We start from the raw sequence: 20,200 nt of genomic DNA on the forward strand, positions 1-20,200 counted from the left end.
ACTGCAAGTTCAGAGGAACTGGGAGCTCTGCAGAAAGTGTCTTTAATCCCTTATGGCTGTGACTGCCATTGCATCTGTAATCAACACCGTGCTGGATTTGTGATTGAGGGGGCTACTGTGTGAGGAAATGATTACAGATGAAATGAGGCTAAAAATTGTTAACTACTTCCGTGTGTGTGTGTGTGTGTGTGTGTGTGTGTGTGTGTGAAACAGCTGCTAGCCCAGGGCCCTGTCTGTGCTCAGATCAGAACGGTGCTGACCCCCATCTTATTTAAACGTGGTTATTTCTAGTAAGGGCCTATTGATATTGCAAAATCAACCTTGACAGGAGACCTGATCACAATCTGGGTGTCACAACCAACATTAAACAGGATGCCTATTGTACAATGAACAGAACTAAGTCCTTGAACCATCTTCTCAGATCATTCTAAAGTCAGCTGCCAGACCTGGCTGATTCTTGTAGCCAAGGTGGGAGCTAGTATGCCCTCCTCAGCAAAGTGGCAGGGCAGCAGGACTCGTCACTTAAATGCAGGAGACCCAAGAGGGCAGCGCTAACATAATTGGCTCACAGGATTCTCAATGCAACAACAACAAATCCATTCCCATTGATCAGGATCTGTGAGCATTAGCGGTCTAACCCTGAATGCAGCACATAAGAGTTGGGGCCTGGGGCTGATAAGGCCTATTGTTAGGCCATTGCATTTCTCCATCTTTGTTTTAAGCTTTGGCACCCGGGCACTTGCTGGAAAATCAGCCTGGTCACTGGTTTAGTCCTTTTACAGATTATAAACAAATGATTCCTTCTCTGTTTTACAGGGGATGTGGGGAAGAGCAACCCTCTTAGTCCGTGCTGCAACTGATCAGAGTTATGTCAATTACATGGGGAAACACTGACACAGGTTGGGCAATCTTTTTTTCCTGAACCCACATTTGTAGAGGGTTCAGGAAAAGGGAACAGTATAGTGCTGCTGTCCCCAGATTTCCCTTTGGGCTTATATGAAATAGTGCTGGGAATTCTCCATGCTCAAGGGAAAAACTCTGTAGAGTAAGAGCCCAGAGCTAATGGCATGGTTAAAAAGTCCTGCATTTCACACACATTCATAGGACCGAACAACAAAAGGAAAGTTCCCTACTTTGCTTCTCAATCTGGTTTGAGCTTCTGCTCCCTGAAACAGCAGTGCATGGTAAATAGGGCAGAAACGCTTTTAAAGTTTCGACCCTCCGCATTGATCTGTGGCTGCGGCTCACGGGAGGAAGACTCTGTATTTGTGACACTTGCTCTCAGGACAATACAAAGAAGAGGTTACTCACTTTGTGTAGTACCTGCAGTTCTTTGAGATGTGTGCCCCTGTGGGAGCTCCACTTAAGGTATGCATGCGCCTCAAGTCCTTGATCGGAGATTTTTCATTAGCAGTGTCCATTTGCCCCCCGCCCCGCACACACTCTATACAGCGTCACCCCAAGGGTACGTAGCGCTGTACAGGCGAACTGCCCTCAGTTCCTTCTCTAGCCAAACGTCCAACAAAGGGCAGCCCAAAGCAGAGGGGACGGAGGACAGGTAGTGGGTCACCCATAGGGGAGACCTCTTGAAGAACCACAGTTACGGCACAAGGTGAGTAACCTCTTCTTTGAGTCGTGTCCCTGTGCGTCCTCCACTTTCAGGTGACTCCTGAGCAGTGTCCCCCACAGGGAGGAGAGAACTTTGGAACGGAGCCCCAGACTGAAGACGGTACACCGGTACCAAGCGTCGCATCGGAGCTGACGGCCTGGACTGAGGCATAATGTTTAGCAACAGGATGCACTGTGGTTCACGTAGCCAGCCTGCATATCTCCAAGACTGGAATGCTCTTGAAGCTGTGGCAGCTGCGTGCAATCTGGAAGAGCGTGTTGTTATCTGGGGTGGGGGTAGAGCATCGTCTGCGTCGCAGCAAGCGATGATCCACCCGGAGATCTGCTTCCAAAGTCTCTCTGCAGAGATCGTGGACCCATGGATCTCTCTGTGGTGCAGACAAACAGTGTAGATGATTTCTGAAATTGCTTGGTCCTATCTAGATAAAAGGCCAATGCCCATCTACCACCTAAAGTATGACAGGAGGTTTCACGCTGAGATTTATGTGATTTAGGTGTAAGCAGTGTCAGGATGAGCTCCACCCTGACATCTGGTGATGAGGTGTGGCAAGTTGTGGAAAAGAACTTCAGGGGCTGATCTCATTTGCATAGGCACACCCACCCCGCCTAGAATGAGGCCATAGCTGCCCAAATGGTCACTTTGGCTGCTGTGGGATCCCCAGTGTCTCTGTTATTGGGGCAGGAAGAATAAATTGTTATTACCCTGATTATGGGAACTGTGCTGGGAACTGTACGTGGCCTTTTGTTATGATGGAGGGACTCACCCTCAACTGAGTAGCACTTGCTAGGCAAGGGCCATGGGTTCCAAAACTCTGTGAATGGAGAGAGGCTGGGGACAAGTATTAATACTTGATGGCATGGGCCCCTTGCTGAGGGCCTTACATGCTGATTGCACTTTCTCTTCTCTCCACTGTGGACTATCAGAGCTAATTTTGATTCCGTTAGGAGTCTAGTTACAGGCTGCTGAGCTCCCTTTGGGCTAATGGTGGCCCAGCACTGAGGCTCCCCTACTGCAAGCTGAATTCACCAACGAGCTGAACTGACTAGGAGCCGAAATCACTGAGCGTTGGGTTAAGTAGTGGGGCAGCCTGAAGAGACATGCAAAAAGAAAAGGAGGACTTGTGGCACCTTAGAGACGAACCAATTTATTTGAGCATGAGCTTTCGTGAGCTACAGCTCACTTCATCGGATGTATGCTGTGGAAACTGCAGAAGACATTATATACACACAGAGAATATGAAACAATACCTCCTCCCACCCCACTCTCCTGCTGGTAATAGCTTATCTAAAGTGATCACTCTCCTTACAATGTGTATGATGATCAAGTTGGGCCATTTCCAGCACAAATCCAGGTTTTCTCACCCTCTGCCCCCCCCCCAAACTCACTCTCCTGCTGCTAATAGCCCATCCAAAGTGACCACTCTCTTTACAATGTGTATGATAATCAAGTTGGGCCATTTTCAGCACAAATCTAGGTTTTCTCACTCTCTGCCCACCCCCCAAACTCAGAGGGTGAGAGTTCGTGGGGCGGCTGGTGGAGCTGAGCGAAGGCCTATGGAGCTGTGGGGCGGTCAGCTTCAGATCATGTAAGGTGCCCCTTACCTCTCTGCCCCCCCGCCCCCATCTCCACTCAGGTTGGGAGGTAAAGCTCTGCAGATAAACTTTCGAACTCTGGGGCTCCCCTGACCAGGGAAAGAGACTTTTGGGTCATTGGACTTTTGGGACTTTGGGTGATTTGGGGTTGCTGGACTCAAGAACCAAAGGGAAAGAGCATGCCCCAATTTGCTTGGGGTGGGTTTTTGCTCGTGGGTTGTGTTATGAATCCTGTTGGTGGTGTTTCCCCAACATAATGCCACATTGTTTCTCTCTGTTATTAAAAGGCTTTTGCTACACTCAGACTCTGTGCTTGCGAGAGGGGAAGTATTGCCCCTTGGAGGTGCCCAGCGGGGGTGGTATATATTTGGCCCAGGTCACTGGGTGGGGGCTCGAGCCGGTTTTGCATTGTGTTATTGGAATGGAACCCCTAGATACTGAACCCGGCCCTTGTTGCTGCCAACTCTGACGGGCAGAAGGGTTACATAGGGAAAAATACTGGTAGATGGATGGTCTGGTTAAGATGTAAATCTGACAGCACCTTAGGTAAGAATTTAGGGTCTGGCCATAAAAAGACCTTGTCCTTGGAAAAATACCATAAAAGGGGGTTCTGCCATCAAGGTCCCCATCCCTGTAAGTTGACGTGATAGCTTGTACAAAAGCTGTCTTCATAGATAAGTAGGGCCCTACCAAATTCGTGGCCGTGAAAAACGCATCACAGACGGTAAGATCTGGTCTCTTGTGTACTTTTACCCTATCCTAGACAGATGTCACAGGGGAGACCAGCGTTACTCAAACTGGGGTCCTGACCCAAAAAGGGGTCACAGGGCGTTGCAAGGTTATTGTAGAGGGGTCGTGGTGTTGCCACCCTTACTTCTGCCCTGCCTTCAGAGCTGGGTGGCTGGAGAGCGGCGGCTGCTGGCCAGCTGCAGTGCAGAAGTGAGGGCGGCAATGGGTGGCCGGAGAGCGGCAGCTACGGGCTGAGGGCCCAGCTCCGCAGGCAGCAGCTCAGAAGGAAGGGTGGCAATCCCCTACCGGGCCATCCTTACTTCTGTGCTGGTGGGGGTGGTTCTGCTGCCTTCAGAGCTGGGCTCCCGGCCAGCAGCTGCCGCTCTCCGAAGGCAGCGCCGCCGTCAGCAGCAGAGCAGTAGTAAGGGTGGCCATACCGCGACCCCCCGATAATAACCGTCTGCCCCCACCCCCACTCCTCCCTTTTGGGTCAGGACCCCTACAGTCACAACACCGTCACATTGCAGATTTGAGTAGCTGAAATCATGAAATTTATGATTTTTAAAATCCTACGACCGTGAAATTGGTCGAGCCCTATAGATATGTAAAGCAAGTGCCATAGGCTCCAATGGAGATCCCATGAGGTATCTGAGAACCAGGCTGAGAGCCCAAGAAGGTGTAGGATCCTTAACCTGGATTCCCTAACCCTTCAATAACTCTTGAGGACACAGGGTGAGCAAACGGGAAACCCTTCGAGCAGGGGACAAAATGCTGATAGTGTGGCCGGAAGAACCATAATGCAGCCAATTGATAACCTGATTTTCCAAGTTTTTACGACAAGATGGCTGAGAGCAAAGAGGGTTCAGGCACAAGATGGTGATGACGACACCCGTGGCTGAACTATTTCCGTTTCTGACGGGAAGAAATCCAGGTGGACTCTTCTGCTGTAATGTCTGTTGCATTTCTGTTGAGCAGGTGGATTCTAATCCTGGGAAACATCTAGGAGCCATGTCGGTAGGCAGAGGACCCCTAGGTTGGCATGAATCATACGAGCTGCATCCTGGGAGAGGAGATGAGGGATGGACGGAAGCTTGAACACCGGCAGGATGTGCAGGTGAAGCAGGTAAGGATACCAAGCCTGTCTTGGCCACGTCAGTACTATAAGGATAACCCTGGCTTTGTCCTGTCTGATCTTATTCATCACGCTTAGTAATAGCAGTGTTGGAGGGAATGTGTAGAGGCAACCTAGGCCTCTTTTTTTGTTGCTGAAGCGGTGAATAGGTCCACTTCTGGAAGTCCCCATCTTTGGAATATCCCATGAAGGATTTGAGAGTCCAACTCCCCATTCGTAACCTGGGAGAAGCACCTGCTGAGCATGTTGTCTGAGACATTCTGGGCTCCAGGAAGGTAAATGGCTGAGATCTGAATCTGATGGGCTATATACCAGTCCCATAACTTCGCAGCTCTGGTACACAAGGAGGGGGAATCTTGCTCCTCCCTATTTGTTGATCTAGAACATGCAAGCCACATTGTCCATCATGATCCCAATTAAGTTGCACCTGATGAGGGGTAAGAACTGAAGGCAGGCATTCCTGACTGCCCTGAGTTCCAACTGGTTGATATGGAAAGCAGTTTCCTGAAGTGACCATCTGCCTGGAATTGCAAGGGTTTTGAGGTGTGCTCCGCAACCTAGCAGTGATGTGTCCATTGTCAGTTATTGTGGGAGCTGGGCAGATAGAAGGGATGCCTGCAAAAACACTAAGTTGATTTTTCCACCAGTCTAGGGAGTTCTTCACCTGGAGGGGAACCGCGATGTGTTTTGTCCAAGCTGTCTCTGATTGAGCAATAGGTCCTTCTGAACCAGCCCTGAAAGCAGCGGAGGTGTAATCTTCCATGTTCGGTTACAAAGGTGGAAGCTGCCAGATGAGCTAGTAGCTATAAATGGTTCCCTCCTGTAGTTTGGGACTGCCTTGAATTGTCATGACCAGATTTGCCAAGGTCATGAATCTCTCCATTGGAAAGAAGGCTCTGGCTGCTGCTGAATCCAAGAACACCCCTTGTATTCTCTGTACCAGAGCTAACACAGATTATTTACATTTAGTTGGAGACCCTAGTCCTAGGAGAAAGCAAGAGATTTCTGTGTGGAGGTCAGTACTGCTTCATAAGATCGGCCCTTGAGTCATGAGTTGTTGAGATACGGGAAGGCTAAAATTGCCTCTTGCTGAAGGTAAGCAGCCACTACTGCTAGAACTTCTGAGAACACCTTTGGAGCTGAAGAGAGGCTGAAGTGAAGTACTCAGTATTAAAAATGCTCCTGTCCCATGGTAAAACATAGTTATTTCCTATGTGCTGGGTGAATCGCTACATGGAAATAGACGTCCTGTAGGTCGAGGGCCAAAAAACAATCTCCTGCCTCTAGAGAAGGAAATATAGCTGCCAGAATCACCATCCGGAACTTCTGAGACTTTGCAAATTTTTTGAGTCATCTTACATCTTCCTCAATGTCCTCCAGTGGGGAGGCCCCAGTAGAAAAAGGAGGAGAGTACTGCAGTACCGGGAAGCAACAGTAATCCGGAGACTGGGGTCTCGGTACCAAAAGTCATTCAGTGATGATACCCATAAACAGTGACGACTCTGGCTCGTCTAAACCTGACAAGTCCCTGGTGCAACAGAATGCCTGTGGTTACCAACGAAGCAGTTGAGTTGGATGGTATCGTTACCTGGAGCACATAGATGCTGGGGCCGAAGGTGTCCAGCACTTCAATTTTTCCCAGAACTGACAGTGCCAATGAGAAAGCACCGATGGTAAGTCTGATATAGATGGTGCTGTTCTAGAGGAATGTCTGTCCTGGACCTCGTTGTCCTTCATATGTGGTACCATATGTGGTACCAGGGGCCTGCTGGAGCTGTGCTTCTCCAAAGCATTCTGGGATCTCCTGGTCCTGCCAATACCAGAGGAAGAATCCTTTGCCTTCACGGTACCAAACCAAGAAGTCGAGGCCTCCAACAGCAAAGACTTAGTGGGAGATCAAGGCCTTCTGGGAGCCGCCATCTGCTGGTGGGAGACTGAGCTCCTCTTCTTCAGAGCTTTCCCTGAGTCCTCTGAAGTCTTCACCCTCTTAGGGGAGACTGGAGCCAAGGTTGAAGGGGCACTGGATCCTGTCTGGAAACAGATATACAGGGGACGTGGGGGTGAGTCTCCTGACCTGACTCGGAAGCAGGTCAAAGGGAGCATGCCATCATCAGAACCTCAGTTTGGTCTCCCGATGCGTCCATGCTCTAGATTTGAGAGCTAGGCGAAAGTTACACTTTTGACAGATATCAGACTCTCCCAAGCAACGGATACACTTAGACTGCCCGTCACTGATGGGTAGCTTCTCGACAGGAGAGGTAGTGTTTGAAGCCTGATGAGCCAGGCATGCCCAGCCAGTCCAAATAAGCTTCCTGGAAAAAGGAGAGGGGGAAAAAACCCCAAAGCACTCGTATCTAATTCTATACTGGCAACTAACAGTAACTAGAAACATGAAACTAAAAGAACAACTGTAGAACACACTCAGGGACACACAAGGCTTCATCTCAGGCCGAGGCTGTAGAGAAGGAACTGTGGGCTGTACGCCAGTGCAGATCTGTATACCCTTGGTGTGCAGCATGAGGTTGTATAGACCGTGTGCGCGGGCAGAACCCAAACTGCTAACAGCAAATCTCCGATCCAGGGCTCGAGAGGCATAGCTGTGTCTGGAGTGGAGCACCCATCAGGACGCTACTCGAAGAGCCTGAATTTTATATCACTTTTAATTGGAAGGAGTTTTATAAGCTATACACTGTGATCGTATCCCTGTTACAGACACCCAGAAACGGGAGAGGAAAAACCACCATGTAACTGTGAATTGTATTAGACAAATCTACCAATTAAAATTATATTTTAATATATTTTAATTATAATTTAGCGGATAAACAGCACTAGGTCACTACTCCCATCCTTGAGCAGGGCAGGATTGTTCCCTACAGCCTATTCATAGAAAAGTAGGGCTGGAAGGGACCTCAAGATGTCACTTAGTCCAGCCCCCTGTGCTGAGACAGGACCAAGTAAACCTAGATCATCCCTGAAAGGGGTGTGTCCAACCTGTTCCTAAAACCTCCAGTGAGGAAAATTTCAACCTCCCTGGGAAGCCTGTTCCAGAGCTTAGCTCCCCTTAAGAGTTAGAAAGTTTTTCCTAACATCTAACCTGAAGCTCCGTTGCTGCAGATTAAGCCCATTGCCTCTTGTCCTGCCTTCAGTTCCTCTTTGTAACAGTTCTTAACACATTTGGAAATTGTTACCAGGGCTTTGTCCAGCCTTGTTTTAATAGTGAACTGTAAAGGAGGGGGAGAGTGGTTGTGCTCCTTTTGTGTCTTTATGATGCGGTAACAAGAGAAGGGTGTTATTTCCCTTTGTGAAAGGGGTTAGTAGTTCGGGCTGTTTACCTGTGGTGTTGCGTGGGTGATGCAGGTCAGCGTGAATGATCACAGTGGTCCCTTCTGGCCTTATAATCTATGAATCTGCCCTAGAAACTGGTATGGCTGGGTGGAGAACTGGTAGGATTACATCACGTATGCCCTGGCAGGGAAACCAGACTGAACGGGGGTGTGGGCGTGTGAATATTTCTGTTTAAAACTGAGTGAGCTTTGTTGCTTGAGAGAGAAATTCTCCCTGTTAAGGATTCAACACCCTGTTTCTTCAGTTAAGCGCTGGAAGATCTCCTGGTCTGCACGTCTGACTCGCCAAACACGTCTTCAGACCAAAAAAAGGGGGTGGGGGTGGGGATGGACATTCCTGTTTTTTTTTTAAACTCTCAAGCCTTCATTCTAACTCCTAAATAAAAGTCACCCACCCTGCACCCATATTTCCTGCTGTCCTGTAAAGCTTTCAAGCGGTGTTGCCCATTTCCCTTGGGAGACCCTCTCAGTATAGACAGTCTTGCCCTCTGCAGGTACTTCCTAATCTGGAGCTAAATTGCTCTCTGCACCATCAAGTCTCGGTAGAGCTCCTATGCTCACCTGGAACAACTTCTCTACAGTCTCATTCACAGGTTTCTCTTCTGCACGGTCGCAGGGCGAGACATGCTCGCTTCAAACTTACCTGCAGCTGGTAAACTCTGATGGGCAGCCCATCATACGGGCCATTGGTGCAGGAATCTCAAGCCCTACAGCCGCACAGGGAGCTATCCTTTGACCAAGCACCTTTCAGGACTAGTTGGCCTTTTCCCCCCTCCCTTCAGAAAGTGAGCTCCCACCAACAAGCATGGGAGGCGGGTGGGTCACTGAGGCTCCAATCTCTTTTATCTGCACTCCATCCCCACTTCAAAACGTAACTGGCCTGATTGATTTCTGGCCCCTTGCTACAGAACTATATTGAAGCCTGGAAAGTGCACAAACCAAACCCAAAGATGCCATCGAAGGCCTGTGCTGTGTGCAAAAAGACACACACAAGCTGGCATCATCAAACAGCTTGCTCAGCTGGGTGGGGAAAATCAAGCCCAAGAGGCCCCCACATGACTCATCCCAAGGGGCTCACAGCACCAGAAACTATCTAGATGCTAAGTGGGAGGCCCTGAATCTGGTGGGTCACAGAGGCAGAGTCTCCATGCCTTGTGGAGATGGTTTCCTACAGGTCAGGACAGGGGGACACTAAGGTGGTAGTAAGAAGGAAGCTTGGTCCACTGCTGCCCTGTGGCACTTAGTCTGTGGTTAAAGGTTCAGTACCAAGGTCTTTCAGGAAGGCTGAGATTTTATCTGCATTGTGAATTTGCCCAGATTCTAGCCCCTGGTGTAGCTGCCCTCCTGCAAACCCCAAGCATAGCCAGAAGCAGCCATCCGGTGCTCTGGGGTACTTTAGCGCAGTTTCAAGGATGGCTATTTAATGGGGCAAACCCCAGCATAGACTGGGTCTGAGTTTGTTCATTCAAGTGCTGGCTTGGGACCTGCAAGAACTTCTGGCTCACTGTGGTGTCTGTCTGCACCATACACTAACTCTCACATTCTCAATGTCTTTATTTTTGCTTAGAATCATAATAATAGAATCATAGAATATCAGGGTTGGAAGGGACCCCAGAAGGTCATCTAGTCCAACCCCCTGCTCGAAGCAGGACCAATTCCCAGTTAAATCATCCCAGCCAGGGCTTTGTCAAGCCTGACCTTAAAAACCTCTAAGGAAGGAGATTCTACCACCTCCCTAGGTAACGCATTCCAGTGTTTCACCGCCCTCATAGTGAAAAAGTTTTTCCTAATATCCAATCTAAACCTCCCCCACTGCAACTTGAGACCATTACTCCTCGTTCTGTCATCTGCTACCATTGAGAACAGTCTAGAGCCATCCTCTTTGGAACCCCCTTTCAGGTAGTTGAAAGCAGCTATCAAATCCCCCCTCATTCTTCTCTTCTGCAGGCTAAACAATCCCAGTTCCCTCAGCCTCTCCTCATAAGTCATGTGTTCCAGTCCCCTAATCATTTTTGTTGCCCTTCGCTGGACTCTCTCCAATTTATCCACATCCTTCTTGTAGTGTGGGGCCCAAAACTGGACACAGTACTCCAGATGAGGCCTCACCAATGTCGAATAGAGGGGAACGATCACGTCCCTCGATCTGCTCGCTATGCCCCTACTTATACATCCCAAAATGCCATTGGCCTTCTTGGCAACAAGGGCACACTGCTGACTCATATCCAGCTTCTCGTCCACTGTCACCCCTAGGTCCTTTTCCGCAGAACTGCTGCTTGTGCCCTAGAAACCTACTAGCCTGATTCCCAGCATGACGTCTTATGTGCAGCAGCTTGCAGGGAGCTGTTTAAAGGGCACCTGGAAGCCCAGTGCAATTGTGGCAGCCATTTCTCCAACTTCATTCCAAAGTGTCAGAGAATTGGGTGTTTCTGACCCCTGAGTCCAGGAGACTCAGAATTTCTTCATCAGCCCAGGTGCTCCCGAGTGCTCTCCTGGGCCCAACCAGCAGCATTGGCATCACGGCCTCGTTTGGGGCCATTGTTAAATCAAGATAAGTTGCAATCACGGATGGGAGAACTGGTGAGAAATCATGCACGACAGGATCCCAGGGGCAAGGCTTCCAGTTAACGGGATGCCAGGACCGTGGAGTTCAGTAATGCAGACCACAGCAGCCCCCAAAGGTGTGACCAGGATATTGTGGGTCACGAGGGGATGGGGAGGAGGAAACCAATTGCAAGATGTGAGCTAGTGGGCTTGTGTGTCTTGTCTCCATTAGCGCTGTATGGCTGCAAGCTAGCACACAATGAGACTAGCGTAGTGAGATGATCACACCAGGGCTAACCAAGGTATAAAGATGCCGTTAGAATGTTGCAAAAAGAAAAGGCAGACTTGTGGCACTTTAAGAGACTAACAAATTTATTTGAGCATAAGCTTTTGTGAGCTACAGCTCACTTCATCGGATGCATGCAGTGGAAAATACAGTGAGGAGAATTATATACATAGAGAACATGAAACAATGGGTGTTACCATACACACTGTAATGAGAGTGATCACTTAAGGTGAGCTATTACCAGCAGGAGAGCGGGGGTGTGTGTGACCTTTTGTAGTGATAATCAAGGTGGGCCACTTCCAGCAGTTGACAAGAACGTCTGAGGAACAGTGGGGGAATAAACATGGGGAAATAGTTTTACTCTGTATAATGACCCATCCACTCCCAGTCTCTATTCAAGCCTAAGTTAATTGTATCCAGGCCTGTCCTATAGTAGATGACTTCTGGGTACTCTTCTGGCTCTGTCAATCTGTTTCTTCACTTCAGCAGGTGGGTATTGTAGTTGTAAGAATGCTTGTGTGGTGTGGTCTGGAGGAAAGCTGGAGGCATGTAGGTAGGAATAGCGGTTAGTAGGTTTCTGGTATAGGGTGGTGTTTATGTGACCATTGCTTATTAGCACCGTCGTGTCCAGGAAGTGGATCTCTTGTGTGGATTGGTCCAGGCTGAGGTTGATGGTTGATCCCACCATCCAGCTCTTACCCAGACCACACCACACGATCCATTGTCTACAGCCAAGCTCTACGATACAACCGCATTTGTTCCAACCCCTCAGACAGAGACAAACACCTACAAGATCTCTATCAAGCATTCTTACAACTACAATACCCACCTGCTGAAGTGAAGAAACAGATTGACAGAGCCAGAAGAGTACCCAGAAGTCACCTACTACAGGACAGGCCCAACAAAGAAAACAACAGAACGCCACTAGCCATCACCTTCAGCCCCCAACTAAAACCTCTCCAGCGCATCATCAACGATCTACAACCTATCCTGAAGGATGACCCATCATAGAATCCTAGAATATCAGGGTTGGAAGGGACCCCAGAAGGTCATCTAGTCCAACCCCCTGCTCAAAGCAGGACCAATTCCCATCACACTCTCAGATCTTGGGAGATAGGCCAGTCTTTGCCTACAGACAGCCCCCCAACCTGAAGCAAATACTCACCAGCAACCACACACCACACAACAGAACCAGTAACCCAGGAACCTATCCTTGCAACAAAGCCCGTTGCCAACTGTATCCACATCTCTATTCAGGGGACACCATCAAAGGGCCTAATCACATCAGCCACACTATCAGAGGCTCGTTCACCTGCACATCTACCAATGTGATATATGCCATCATGTGCCAGCAATGCCCCTCTGCCATGTACATTGGCCAAACCGGACAGTCTCTACGTAAAAGAATAAATGGACACAAATCAGATGTCAAGAATTATAACATTCATAAACCAGTCGGAGAACACTTCAATCTCTCTGGTCACTCGATTACAGACCTAAAAGTTGCAATTCTTCAACAAAAAAACCTTCAAAAACAGACTCCAACGAGAGACTGCTGAATTGGAATTAATTTGCAAACTGGATACAATTAACTTAGGCTTGAATAGAGACTGGGAGTAGATGGGTCATTACACAAAGTAAAACTATTTCCCCATGTTTATTCCCCCCCCTCCACCCCACCCTGTTCCTCAGACGTTCTTGTCAACTACTGGAAATGGCTCACCTTGATTATCACTACAAAAGGTTCCCCACCCCCGCTCCCCTGCTGATAATAGCTCACCTTAAGTGATCACTCTCATTACAGTGTGCATGGTAACACCCATTGTTTCATGTTCTCTGTGTATATAAATCTCCCCACTGTATTTTCCACTGCATGCATCTGATGAAGTGAGGTGTAGCTCACGGAAGCTCATGCTCAAATAAATTGGTTAGTCTCTAAGGTGCCACAAGTCCTCCTGTTCTTTTTGCGAATACAGACTAACACGGCTGCTACTCTGAAACCTGTTAGAATGTTGGATGCCTGTCTGTTCTTTATCCCTCCTTGCTTTAAAATACCGAAGGGATAAGTTTCAAAAGCACAAGGGGCTGTTAGGTGCCCACTTCCACTCACTTTTAGGTGCCTTTTGTGCTTATTACAGTCTCCCTAACTGCCCTCTCCCTCCCCCGCCCCAGGACCAGAGCAGTCAGAGACTTTCCTTAGCTTTGCTTATCATTGGTTATGTTGCCGTCTGCAAATTCTTCTTGCCCTGATGAGATGTCATGTAACCATCCCAGGGTTTGCTGTGGAGCAGATGATCGACTCAGAGCAGTTGCTGGAGCTACGTGCAATCACCATACATGAGGCCTTCGGCATTTGTAACTTTATTGCAGAAAAACCCACTATTAACATATTTTACAAAGAAAGTTGCACTTTGGTGTTTGGCAAGTTCTGTTCCCCCGCCATTGGGGGGCAGAGATGCAGCCGTGCCTGGGGCAGCCAGTCCTCTCCCTTCAAGCTGTGTGCAGAGCGGCTCGTTCTGACAGCAACAGCTCCATTGATACCCATGCGCCAGTTCCAGCCAGGAGGAAGTTCCGCTATTTCCATCAGCACTGTCCGTGCCTCTGTTGGTGCTAACCATTGGCCGCACCCTGCCCCCCCGCCAGGGAAACAAGGCTGCAGCGTCAGTGAAATTTCTGTGCGCAGAAGTGTTCCGACTTGGCAGTTTGACGCCTGTGGAAACTGCCCTCTAATTTTCACACGAGAGGGGGGGGAAAAATCACATACATTCCCTCCTGCATTTACTTTTGGGTGTCTCTCATCACAGGTAACAGACCCAAGTTTACAGCCAACAGGAAAACCCTAACTACTGCATGATCTCTTCATCAGCTACTCCCAAAGCCACAGAGCAATGCAGGGAGTGGGGAAGTCACCTTCTCCAGCTCGTCTGCCCTGGTTCCAGACTACCAGTTCTCCGGCTGCATGGCCCAAATAATCTCCATTAAAGCCAACGCTAGGACTTATATATGTCCTGCTGGTGGGAGACTAGGCCCTCCCGAAAGCTAATGTGGGCACTAGCATGGCTGTGAAAATGGTACAACTTCATGGGGCAGGGGCCTCACCGGAAGAGACGCAGGCTGCCCACAACTCCCCCAGACTTTTCTGGCCTGAGGGAGCACAAGCGCTGGCGGCTTCGAACCAAGACAGCAGGCTGAGACCTGAGGAAAAACAAGGCTTTTGTTTTATACCATCTATCCCAGCATCACTCTCAACAGCGAGACCTCTCCAACCGCTGCCCCCAGGCCCAGCTGAGCGGGACCCCAGAGGAGCCTTCAGAAGGCGAAACAAGATAGGAAGCAGAAATAAGCAGGAGCCACTGTATGGGAAGAGAGAAGACCCAGAAACCCCAGTGAGTGAGTGAGTGCGTGTGTGTGTGTGTGTGTTGGAGAATGGGGACAGGTGGTAACACAGAACAGAAAAAAAACAACCACACAGCCTCTCTTCAGCTGCACCCACGGAAGAGACGCATCCTGCCCCACACACTAATGTCGGTCCCTAGGGTGCCCAAAGGCAGCTGGCTGTCTCCAGACCCGCTCCTGTTTGTTTGCTTATTATGCAGCCGCAAAGGCACCCAGGAGACGCAGGGGCAGAGCTAGCAGCCACTGAGATTGTTCAAGGGACTTGAGAAGCAGGGAAGCAGCATTTCTTGACCTCCAAACCCAACACACCGGCCTTCGTTTATATGAATGAGAGTTCTGAGGAGGGGGGACAAGGCACAAAACAATGGCAAAGGCTGGTTCGGGGGCGTGGAGCATAAAGTGTCCTTGAGAGCCGCCAAGGGGCAAGGCTATTTCGATGGTGAACTAAGGAGCTCCCAGCTCGCGCTAGCGGGGAGGGAAGTCACGGTGCAGGCTGGGCAGGGCAGCCTCCAGCCGCCAGAGCTCAGAGCAGGTATTAAGTGCAACAAGTGACTCTGATACGCAGGAGAAGGGCCTGCATGTTCCCTTCCCACGCTGAGGCGACCGCGGGCCAGTCTGCCTGCGGGGAATGGGTTAGGCTTGTGCAGCTGCCTCGAGGGAGAGAACAAGGGATTTTGTTTTCTTTTGAGACAGACAGGAGAGTCCCACCCAAGACAAGGCTACACAAGCCCCAGTTACATTTGTTCCTTCCCTCTGCAGCGTGATGAAAAGTCTCCAGCCTACCCCGCCCCTAGCAGCGCGTTCTCCTTTCGCAGCCACGGGGCTGTTTTTCTGGGCGGCAAGGAGGGGAGTGCAGTTTACCGCGGTCCTGCTAGATTCTCTGGGAATTCAGGAGTGGATCCCACTGCTGAAGCTGAAATAGGAACAACATGTGCAAAAAAACCACAAAGCAAGAGGGAGCCAGTCTGCTCCCCACCCTCGTCTCCCAGTAGGAAGTAACATTCTCCTTTGCTTGCCTTGTGAGGACCGACACCGCGTCTCCTGACACAAGACGCACTTTGAGAGCAGTAGCTTCTGAGACTTCCAAGCGAGTCCTCTCCAGAGATTGTCGGCTAAACATCCGCTCAGCCGCCAGGGTAAAATGCAAAGTGAAAAGCCCCTCTCTTGTCTCCTCAGCATTTTGAGGAGGGTCAGGACACTCGGCGTATGGAGAGCAGAGGGAAGGGCCAGTGCTGGGCTCTAACTGGCTCCAGCTCTCGGATTAAACCCTAAAACCAAACTTTTACAAAAGTTTTTAAAACAAACCAACCCACCCATCTGCAATGAGTGTTTCAGTCAAGTGCAAAATCAGAGCCACCTTCCCTCCATCCTCAGGGGATCTTCCTGGACCAGATCCTCAGGGGCCTACTGCTCAGGGAACTCCAGCGCTCCCCCAAACCTGGATGGAGGGTCCTCTTCTTGCTGCCTAGTAGCTGTAGAGGGAGAGGGGCGTATCCTCCATCATGTCGTCCTACGAGCAAAGGAGAAACACACACATTAGTATCTGTCACGTCATGGCATGAAGGGGGGACTGGTTTAGATCTGGGGTTGTTCTGGGACCAGACTCCCTTTCCCTCATCCCACCCCCTCAAGGCCACCACCAGTCCAGCCAGGGAGGTCCCCCACCAGCAGGATTCATCAAACAGAGGGGTGGTCTCTGCGGAAGGACGCAAGGCAAACACCACATCGCTCCCAGGCCAAGCCGCGAGGTCCTAGGATGGTGAACATATCACTGTTCCTCTGTGGCATCACTAGGCTGGACGACTGGTATGAAACAGTTACTTACTGTAACTGTGGTTCTTCGAGATGTGATGCAGCCACGTGTTCCACTTAGGTGTGTGCATGCCCAGCACACCAGAGCTGGAGAAATTTGCCTAGCAGTACCCGAGGGGGCAACGCTCACGCCTTGTGGCCACAGCCCCTCCCCTGGCTACTCTCCCTCAGTTCTTTCGCACTGAATGCCAGGACCCGAGAGTCCAGTGCAGAGGGGATGGAGGGTGGGTTGTGGAATACACGCCTGCATCACATCTCAAAGAACCACAGTGACAGTAAGTAACCGTTTTGTCGTCTTCGAGTGGATACGGATGTGTATTCCACTTAGGAGACTCACAAGCAGTACCTCCCCCCTCATCCCCAGGAGGTAGGGCTCAGAGTCTACCAAAGCCTGCATCCACCCTGGAAGATGCAATTACGGCGTAATGATTTGTGAACATACGTATCGACGACCACGTAGCAGCCCTGCCAACGTCCAATATGGAAATGTCACTGAGGAAGGCTATGGGAATTGCTTGCACCCGAGTAGAGTGAGCTCACACCTACTGATAGCCTCAGCTCTGCCCCCTCAACGGCTATTTCATAGGCTGTCTTGATGCAGAGTGTTATCCATTTGGAGATCATCTGTGAAGAGATCACTTGACCCTTCATGTGATCTGCATATAACACAAACAGGCAGACGAAGCACGAAACGGTTTAGTCCAGTCCAGACAGAAGACTAGACATCACCTGACATCTACAGTATGGAGACATTGCTGCTCTGGAGACGAATGCAGCTTAGGAAGGAACACAGGTACTGCCTGGTTCCAATGAAACTGAGAAGCCTCTTTAGACAGAAATTTTGGATGTGGTCGTAACGTCACGTTGTCTTTGGAGAATTGTGTATAAGGAGAATCTGCAACGCTCATGCTCTCCTTATGGAGGTCCTTGCTACCAGGAATGCAGTTTTCTGACCCAAAAGTGGGACAAGATGCTAGGGGCTCAGATGGAGGTCCCATTAAGGCCGCTAGGACTGAGTTAAAGTCCCACAGAGGAACCGGCTCTCGGACCGGGGGATGTAGACGAAGGAGCAATTTTAAAGAATCTTGCTACTATGGCACGGAAGAAGACAGATCTTCCCTGAATGGGGGGATGAAATGCTGATCCTGCTGCCAGATGTGCTTTCAATTAACTAAACACAAGCCGGAGTGACTGAAGATGCAGCAGGTGCTTCAAAATGTTCCCGATAGAGACCAGTGATGGTTGGATTCTTCGAGCTAATGACCACGCCAAAAATTCCTTCCATTTAACTGAATAGGCCACCCTGGTGGAGGGTCTTCTACTGTTAAGGAGGACTTGGACAGCTGCCGAATGCTGCTCTTTCCTCCCACACTGGGAGATCCAGGGAGCTGAGCACTGGATGCAAGGCGTGGCCTTGGTTCTAAGTAAGTTGGGATGGGGAGGAAGCAGTATGGGAGGCTGAACAGACAATGCAGGAAGGTCGGAGAACCTACAGTCTTGGCCAGGCCACGGCAATGAGAATAAGCTTGGCCTGATTGGCCTTGAGGATGACCTCAGGGATGATCAGGATCGTGGGAAAGGCATACAGGATAGGCAGCTGCCAACTAGATGGAAAGCGTCAGACAGGGAACCTGTCCTCCAAGGCCCCCTCGAGAGCACAACAGATGACATTTCCTGTTGTCCCTTGTAGTGATCAGGTTGATTGTCGGGATGCCCCAAGCTGTGAAGATGACGCAGAGAACACTTGTCTTCGAGAACCACTTGTGATTCAGGGAAAAATACCCCCTGAGACAGTCCATGAGAGGATTCTGAACCCTGGGCAAGTGAACGGCTATTGGATCGTTCTCCTTAGCACAGAACTGCCACAGCTGGTCATCTCTAGGCAAAACAACCTGGAGTTTGCTCCCCCTTGTTTGTTCGCATAATAGATCGTTGTGGGAACTTTGGGAATCTCTTGATAGGCATAGCATGCACTGTAGATGGCCCGAAACTCCAGCACATTGATATGGAGCGAGGTCTCCCGCTCCAACCACAGTCCCTGTACTTTCAGCGCTCCCAGGTGCACCAACCCAACCCATCAGGGACGTGTCAGTAACAATCGACCTAGTTGGCAAGAGCCAGACAAAGGAAACGCCTTGGCAAATGTTCTCTGGACACATCCACGACTGCAAGGAGTCCAGGACCAGTGGAGGAAGACAAATCAATCTATCTAGAAGGCGAAGAGCAGGACAGTAACCTTGCAAACTGGACCGCCTGCGTGCAAGCAGACAGGTGACCCTACAGCCTCAGACACGTTTGAACTATTGCGGGAGGCTGAGTCTGCAGACGAAGGCAAAGATGGCAAATTGCCTGAAAATGGTCGGTTGGAAGAAACATTCTCGACATCGTGGAATTTAACAGGACCCCAATGACCTCGATTTTCTGAGTGGGAGCCAAGGTTGACTTTCCAGTGTTTAGAATGAGACCCAGCTGATGGAGGAAGCGCACTGTGATGCCAACGTGAACAAGAACTTCCCCTCCATAACCAGCCGTCCAGATACAGGAAGATGTGAATTCCCTTCTTCCTGAGAGATGCTGTAACAACCACCATGCATTTGGTGACAACCCGGGGGACAGAAGAGAGGCTGAATGGAAGCACTGTGCACTGAAAGTGGTGTTTCATCACAATAAACCAAAGGAACTTAATGTGGCTTGGCAAAATTGCCACATTTAAGTAGGTGTCTTGAAGGTCAAGAGCAGCAAACCAGTCATTCTGAGACCATACAGGGAGAATAGTCAATAGGGACCATTCAGAACCTCGTGTACCAGATATTTGTTGAGGCTGTGAAGGTCGAGGATGGGTCTTACTCCTCTCATAGATTTGGGTATCAGCAAATACTGGGAGTAGAAGCCATGACCCTGGTGTTCCAGCAGAACCTCCTCCACTGCTCCTAAAGCCAGCAGAAAATGGATCTTATGAGACGGTCCCTGAAGAGGGGTGGGAAGGAACTGGATAGCATAACCCGACATGACGGTGCTTAGGACCTAGCTACTGGTAGCAATCGAGCCCCAAGCATTGTGAAAGTGGGCCAGCCTGTCCCCAAAGGGGGCAGACGAGGAGGGAGGAGCAACCACTGGAAGAGTGCTCTGGACCAAAGGGTTCCAGAGACGGCATGTGGACTGGCCGAACCCTGAGCCTGACTGCTTCCTCCTATGGGAACTATGCCCCTTTCTGGGGTAGCCCCAGTGCCTTGGAGGAGTGAAAGTCTGCTGCTGGTGTTGCATGTCTCTGCATGATTGGCCCCCAAAGACCGCAGGGAAGTCCTGGAGTCTCTGAGGGAGTGCAGCATCTTGTCAGTTTTGTCCAAGAATGGTGTTTGGCTGTCGAAGGCCAAATCCTCTATGGATTACTGGACATTGCGGCAATGACCAAATTCTGCTTTGCCACAGGCATACCGAAGCCAGCATGCTTAGCCGGTTCAAGGAGCGTATCGCTGATAGGGAGGATGAGTCTCCCAGGGGCAGATGGCTGCAGGATGTCCACCAATTTGTGAGTATTCTCTTGCACGAACTCCACTTGGATACTGCAGGAAGCAGCTACATGCCACAAAAGGTCTTGGCACACCTTAAAATCCTCCGGTATCGAATGCAAGGATGAGCCAGGCAACACAGCATTGTCTGGAGTCGGAGACAAAGCCCTCAACTGAACCAAAGCTGGATCCTGTTTATAGGGCTGATGGACCTGGATGGGACGACTAC

General features: G+C 50.0%; 1 protein-coding gene across 1 annotated transcript in view; it reads right to left on the minus strand.

Annotated features, from left to right (window-relative positions):
- Positions 1-13,168: 13,168 nt before the first annotated feature.
- The window catches only part of LOC140916357 (uncharacterized), a 29,765-nt gene continuing 22,733 nt past the window's right edge, over positions 13,169-20,200 (minus strand). Inside the window, exon 5 of the mRNA XM_073357889.2 lies at positions 13,169-16,160. Coding sequence (XP_073213990.2) covers positions 16,116-16,160 — 45 coding nt within the window. The 3' untranslated portion in view covers positions 13,169-16,115. The remainder of the gene's footprint in view (positions 16,161-20,200) is intronic.

The sequence above is a fragment of the Lepidochelys kempii genome, chromosome 8 (genome assembly GCF_965140285.1).
Source record: "Lepidochelys kempii isolate rLepKem1 chromosome 8, rLepKem1.hap1, whole genome shotgun sequence".
NCBI lineage: Eukaryota > Metazoa > Chordata > Testudines > Cheloniidae > Lepidochelys > Lepidochelys kempii.